The following is a 7,057-nucleotide window of genomic DNA, read 5'->3' as shown; positions in this document are numbered from 1 at the left end:
TGCAGGTGGTGAGTGGCTGCGCTGGCATCACTGGTGGTTTTGGGCTTTTGCCCCTTCACTTCTTAAATTGGCCTTGTCTCAACCCACAAGTTTTTCCCTCCCTTTTGCCCTTTGCGAGTGGGCCAGCACTTGGGTGGGGGCTTATGTGCCAGCTGGGGTCAGCCCACCACGCCGTGACAGCCAAGTACCACTGAAACTGATGCCGAATAGTCTGGAAAAAATCTGAGCACAATAATCAGGGGTTGAATGTTAAAAAATTATTAAAAGCAATTGATTTCTTTATGAGCATTTATTTGAAGTGCAAACATTATGGAATAAAGTCTTGAATACAAGAATCTTTCCTTGCTCATACAAAAAAATAAAGCATTTTTTCCTCATTTATTTCTCTGTTCTTCAGCCCGGAATGTCACTGCTGTCTTCTCTCGGGCTGCCCGTCGAGTACACTGTGACAAAGATCAGCTTCACCGGTTTTGGGTGGTTTACAGGTCAGAAGATAAAATATCCTTCTGAGTCTTTGCAAGACAAAAGTAACCGCTTGTGCTTCATCAGGTGGTTCTTCAGGTTGTTTCGTGTGTCCATAGGCAGACAAAATAACGGCTTGGAAGAGATTGATCAGGCCACAGATCATCAGTAGCATGAAGGAGGCCAGGAAAAGGCCGCCCAGCAACCTGTCAGAGGAAAATGCAGTATCTCTGAAAGCTGAGACACAGTAAGAGACTATTGTCTGAGCGGAGCGAATCATGTTATTGTAATTCCCTTCATGCTGCCCAAACACAAGGTAGCCAAAAGCCGTAAACACAAAGAAGAACATCACCATCACGAGGGCCATCGAGGAGATTCCGGGAAGGGCTGCCAAGATGGATCTTTGTGCCAGGCGCACGCCGTAAAGGAACTGAAAGTATCTTAGCGTTTTCAAAACCACAAGAAATGCTAAAAAGCCCATAGTAATCCTTAAAATCTGGTCTAACTGAGAAACTGCGTGAAAATGAATGAAGTCACTTGGGTGAAGCAAGTAGAACTTCACTATATCAGCTCCCACCTTAAACTTCACGACCTTTAGAGAAACTACAAGGAGAAATGCTGATTTTAAGGCCAGGTTGTTTACATTGGCAATGTTTTTAAGATAATCTCTTTTTTCCTGGGCTATGATGTGGAGCTCATCTGCAATGTAAATGACCAGAAAGGCAAGAACAATTCCAGTCGCAAACATCTGACCTTCGTTTTGCTGATGGAAAACGGGGAGTGCAAAGGAGTGTACTGACAAACTGGGTCTTATGGTCCCCAGTTGGGACATTTCAAATATGACCGAGATGGTGCAAAAGAGGTCTGCATCCGAGTTAAATGTCGTTAGTTCAATGATGACAGCCCATGTCTTCTCATCGAGCCAGTAGCTCTGTTGTAGAGCATCCAGCCTTGCCGTTGAATTCTGTCTTCCTTCTTCAGGGAAGAAGTAAAACGTGTATCCTGCTGGTCCATAGGCGTGCAGCTCTCCGTATGAGTAATACATCCACGGAGTCCTGTTCCGCTGGTACGTGAAGCCACCGTAACTGCTGGCATCCCTGGAAGCAGACTGGTTGGCAAGCCTTGTCCAAGAGCCAGCATAGTCACCTTTCTCTGGGATGTCACTGCCGTATTTGTGAAGACAGTGGCTTCTGCTGATCACAAAGTTCTTTCCGAAACTGTGAGGGCTGAAACATTTTTTCTCAGTGCCTTGAGCCCGCACTTGCCTCATCCTAGGCAAACCAATGATTTTGGACGAGCTCTCGGGAAGAAAGGTTGGCTGGATGTCATTGTGGATCAAAGGCAAGAAGGAGCCTTTCACCCATGCGTAGATCTGCTCTAGCTTATCCACACGGGAGAGTCGTGGAGAGAACTGGTTCTGGATGAATTGGTTGTAGTGGAAACTGTTGGTGTTCTCATTGGAATAGGCAAAATGTAACAGCAGGGTTAAAAAGACAAGGTGACTGACGAAACCTTTTGTGAAACTAGATGCCTTGTCTTTAATTTTTGCCCTTTTCATCATGTTTGCGATTTCATCAGCTTCTAAAGGCTTGTACTGCTTGGTGCCTCTGAGTTGAGCGAGTTCCAAGTGCTTCTTTCTCATCTCATCAGCACTCGTAATTTCTTCAGGCAACTTCACCTCCAAATGCTTCTCCAAAGTCAGCCACTTGATGTTTTCACAGTATCTTGGACAAATTGCGCTCATGGCTGAGAAAAAAATGATTTTTAGAATTGAAATGAGAAACATATTCTGAATAAAGGAGACTGCACATGCTAAGAGCCACTCTAGTGAGGTCTGATAGCCGTAAGACAAGCCATATAACACGATGAAAAACGATGACAGCCCAGTGACAGCTACAACCAGCGCCCATGAGACATAGATGCACCACCAACAAACAACTATGTGCAGTCTCTTGCGAGCGGGCAGGGAGGTAATGCTTAGTGGTCTCCTTTCTTTCTGAAAGTTGCTCCCTCCTGCGTCGTTATGAGTAAAACAGAAATTTGATGGTGGTCTTCTCTGGCAGGCCTCGTCCGTTGGAGGGGAATTTGCAGTTACCGTCTGCTCCTCGGTTTCAATGACATTTGCGTCTCTTTCAGAAATGGTGCAATTACTCCAGGGTTGGGCGGCTCCCTTGGTACTTGTCTTTCTGGAACACGGCAGGCTCTGTGAGTTGCTGGGACTGGGAAGGATCTCCAGCTGGACTGAAGTTTCGGGAAGGCATGATTTTTGCAAACGTTCCTTCCGGTTCTCAAGAGTTCTAGACAAGGGAGGTGAACTTGGCTTTGGATCTGTCTGGGCCGCACTATGAGGAGAAGGTTCCTTCTGGGAATACTTGAATAAGGCAGTTATCAGCATTTGCACAGGTATGGTGAGCAAAGCGCATTCAATTCCTATTGTTACTGACCTCATATACCTCAAGTGCTTTGGAGATTCTTCATTCATGTCAGCGTTAAAGAACATGATGTTAACAAGCAGGTTTAATAATAATATCGCTAGACACGAGGACAACCGTTGGACCCTGCTGAAAGAGCCACGAGGAATATGAGCAAAAATCGAGAGCCACAGATGTCTCTCCATCAGGCTGTTGTGAAGTTTAATCAAACAATAGTCGATTCTGGGCAGAGGCGTCTTGGGGTTTGTGACAGAAAAAGTCCTTTCTAGTAAGCAGTCGCCCTTGTCAAGAGCAAGCCATTTCCTGCACATGAAGAACCAGCTCTTCCCAGTGGACATCCTCTCAACTTGAACTCTGCTTAAGAACCAGCTTGGCGACGGGCCCTTGTTGTTGTGCCAGACCCTGAAGGAACAAATGTCTCCCAAGTCTCTCTTAGCAGTTAACAGAAAGCAATCGATGTTTCCCTGCTGGAAAGACAGATAACGTGGGTGCCGTAAACAGTGGGCGTCACTTGTGCCGTTTTGGCCGATGAGCTGCAGAAAGACATCTGCTGTGGTTCCAGCTCCCCAGCGACTGCCGGTGTATAAAGTCACCAAAAAGCACACTTCATCAAAAGGGTCGTTGTCTGGCAGAACTATGACCTTGCCTCTGATCTCCCTGTCAGCCCTGTCTTTCCTGATGGCCCAGCGGAACAAAAGCAAGTAGATGACAAAAATCAAGAGCACCGTTACGAGGGTGACTGCGTTTTTGGTTATGTCTGCTATCAGGGTTGTTCCCAAATCTACTGTGTTGGGGGTAACTAGTACTTTGGCTGCCAGGAACAGGATGTCAAAGGTGGACGTGCCTGATGCAGTGGGGACTGATGGACTTCCATGACGCTGCTTCATCTCGCAGACACAGTGTACCCTCTGCCAGTTGGTCAGGGAGCCAAGCCTGCAGGTGTCCTCTCTCCAGAGACGTTGAACCCCGTCCAGAAATAAGCACTGATCGCTAAAAATGCGTATGCTCACCAGTCTCTGGTTTCCATACCTGACAACATAGGGTGCCTGCAAGACAATGGAGATGTTGTGAGCGTCTGTACCACTCTGTGGAGCCGCTTCCTGACTGGCTCTCAGCAGTGACTCTGGGAGACAGATAATATAGGGAGTTGTAATGTTGCAGCCTGTGCTAGCCGTCTCATTGTCGCTTGCGACTGTTGGCATGGTGTGAAAAGCAGTAAACGAGGCTATGGGATGAGCATGAGTGACGTTGGTACCTGTAAACACTAGAGCCTTGAAAGTCACTTTTAATCTTGTCAGGATCTGGATGTATATGTTCTTGGTGTTTCTGTTGATCTCAAAACTAAATCCTCCTGTTGTGTAAGCTTGTGTTTTATCAGGCCCCATTGTTAATGGAAAAACCAAAGAGTCCTTCTCTTTCCTGGCAAGAGTAACTTCGGCTCCTTCAGGCAAGACCCCGAGTAGATCCCCGTTAGCCTTGGTCTCAGTCATTTTAAAGCCCAGGACTGTGGTTGCAATTTCGGATGCGTAACCCAACCAAGGGAAGGGGTTCTCGTTGAACTCGAAAAGGGCAGTGGAAATCACCGCCTCCTGGGGCAATCCTGAATCATTTCTGCTTTTCAGTGATGGATAAAAGCAATTCCTGCAGTTCTTTCTGGCAGAGAAAGCATGAGCAACATTCCCGGTTTCTTCCTTACTCAGAGTGATGTTCCACTGTTTGGTTTCCATTAGAGTTTCTGTTTCTCCAGGGACTTTCCCCTGGAAAACTATGTCTGTTAGATTTTCCATGATGGAGAAAATTTGTTGAACTCCATTCACGTTGATGCTCCTGTGACGCAGAAGAGCAGCTCTCAGGATGTTGGACAAGCAGCTTAGTATTCCACTGGTCTGAATTTCTGCTTGCTCAGACCAGTGGCTCTCATTCCTGTGTAACTTGAGCACGCCTGTCACTTCGGCCAGTTTCCCAATGGCAAGGTCTTGTGATGGAACGTCCACTTCATCAGCCTCCTCTGTGGCTTGACAAAGAGAAGCAACTACTTGGTTGATTTCCATCGTGCTCTCCACTGAAATATTCAGGGCTGCTTTAATCAGGGTATCCCGTAACTGTGCCTTCGGGAGCTGGAGAGTTGGGGTGGCCTTAATGTAGTTTAAGACTGAGGCTGCCAGGTAAGCCAAATAACCCGCGCTGAAGTAGTCTCCGGTCTGGAGGTAGGATGCCATTGGTGCCTGTGAACCGCTCACTGCGGCCAGCAGTTCGTGAAACACAACAGCTGGGGGTCGACTCCCCGCTGGGTTCTGCACGCGGACGTGTAAATTCACTTGGGTAAACGCCCCAAGGGAATCGCGGACCTGAACGTAAAGTATCAAGGTGTACTTCTGAGCGGGTGCTCCAACGGGGAGAAACGATGGAGGAGTTTTAGGCTCGTAACCAAAGTACAGAATTGTGCCAAACGTGTTTTCCTCCACAGAAGTGATTTTGGCAGTTTTGGGCACGCTGGAAGCTACAATCACTTTATACATCAGAGGTAAATTGCTGTCAGAAAATCCTCTGCACTGAACAACAAATTTTGTCACAAAAGCCATACCCAAGCGTGGGTTGATGGTGCACTTGCCAGCCCTAGGAGGAGAGTTTAACTTAAAGGCGTACCTGGAGACTGAGGACCTACCATCCCAGGTGGTGACTTTTAACAGAAGTACGTAGGATAGCTGTTCAGTCTTGGTAAAAGTCAGAGCGTGTATAGACAGGTAAGCACCAGACCTCCCCGTGGAGGTTCTGGAAGACCAGTCAAAGTTAATTTCAGTAGAGTTTTCCGAAAGAAGGGACCAGTAGTAGACTGGCTGGCTGGTGGTTCTACAGTTCACGCATTTTCCAGACAAGATAAATCTCTCTGTTGGAATGAGAGTGCTACCGCAGTTTTCAAGGCATGCCACGTCCAGGAGGAGTGGGTAGCCAGGTTGCACATCGATAGTTTGGTCGGCATAACTCCTCCTTCTATCCTTCTGAATCACTAGGCGGAAGTAGTAGAGGGCATTTCCTGGGAGGGATTCTGGAGGCATTGCTTGAACTGGACCCGAGGATGTTAACCATTTCAAATCCCTCTGGGCGGGGTGGCATCTCTTTCCCGGGCTGACTTTCATGGCTTTGTAGTCTGATACCTCTTTAGTGCAGTACCAGGTAAATGTGATTCCCTTTAGTCCTTCCTGTGAATCAGGATCATAGGATGTAGAGCCATCGAGAGTCCAGTTATCAGAAAAACCCACTGTGCGGAATGTGCCTCCGGCAATGTTTGCCACTAGATCGCTGCTCTCAATCTGAACATAGATTTTGTCTGAGCCCCTGAGGGTTGTGCTGGTCCTAATCGGGGTTACCTCTACAGTGAAATAAAAGAGATACAAGCCGTAATCTAAAGTAAAACTGGGAACAGTTAAGTGTATCATTTCTGTTCCATACATCGAGGAAGAGTCCATTGGGTTTGTCCAGTTCGGACTGGTTGTCGTGTCCTGAACGCGGTAGATTCGCCACAAGGGCTTGGTAGATATACCAACATGGCAGTCCACGAGCAGTCTGACAAAGAGGAAAAAAGATGTGCCCCGCTTCTGGCGCAGGACAGAGGTATGAGGAGCAGGTCTCTGAATCTGCACAGTGTGTATGGAACAGGCTTGTTTCTGGCAAGACACTGGGGCGTCTACGGTTTTGGCATGGTTGTTGACTCTGACTCTTAAAGGAGCCGGTGTCAGTGTGCTTCTGGTACAGTTCACTTCTGCCACAAAGCCAGAGTATTCCTCTGGATCAAAGGGTAAAGCAGAGCGACGGACAAATCGTGTGGCCTTTCTTACGTGACTGCCGTATGTGTACGTGCTGTTCTGGAGCAGATGGTCTTTTCGTGTACCAAAAAGCTGCAGGTGGAAGGTCCACTCGCACTGTAGCACGGGATGTCGTGCAGGGCTAAACCGCACTACGTAAGTAAAGCTCTGCAGAAGAGAAGGATGTCCGCTGCTGGAGACACGGACTCCAAGGTCCCCGCAGGAAGCAGAGGAGCGTGCCACTGTGAGCAGGCTGGAGGCCACGGGTGGAAGGAGGCTCGTCTGCAGCGTGAGCCGGGCTGACCGGCGCGGGGCGTTCTTCACCCAGGCCGAGCTCAGGTACCAGAAGCAGCGAGGTGG

The 7,057-nt window shown here is 48.0% G+C and overlaps 1 protein-coding gene across 1 annotated transcript; it reads right to left on the bottom strand.

Moving 5' to 3' along the window:
- Positions 1-406: 406 nt before the first annotated feature.
- On the bottom strand, positions 407-6,950 carry PKDREJ (polycystin (PKD) family receptor for egg jelly; the record flags this gene model as incomplete). Its single annotated transcript, XM_010145470.1, has 2 exons — positions 407-2,628; positions 2,779-6,950. Coding segments are annotated over 2 exons (6,394 nt in total), but the record flags the coding sequence as incomplete, so codon positions are not given.
- Positions 6,951-7,057: the final 107 nt, after the last annotated feature.

This window comes from Buceros rhinoceros, unplaced genomic scaffold (assembly GCF_000710305.1).
Source record: "Buceros rhinoceros silvestris isolate BGI_N320 unplaced genomic scaffold, ASM71030v1 scaffold24651, whole genome shotgun sequence".
NCBI lineage: Eukaryota > Metazoa > Chordata > Aves > Bucerotiformes > Bucerotidae > Buceros > Buceros rhinoceros.
The sequence above is the reverse complement of the archived record's forward strand: the minus strand, read 5'-3'. Positions and strand labels throughout refer to the sequence as shown.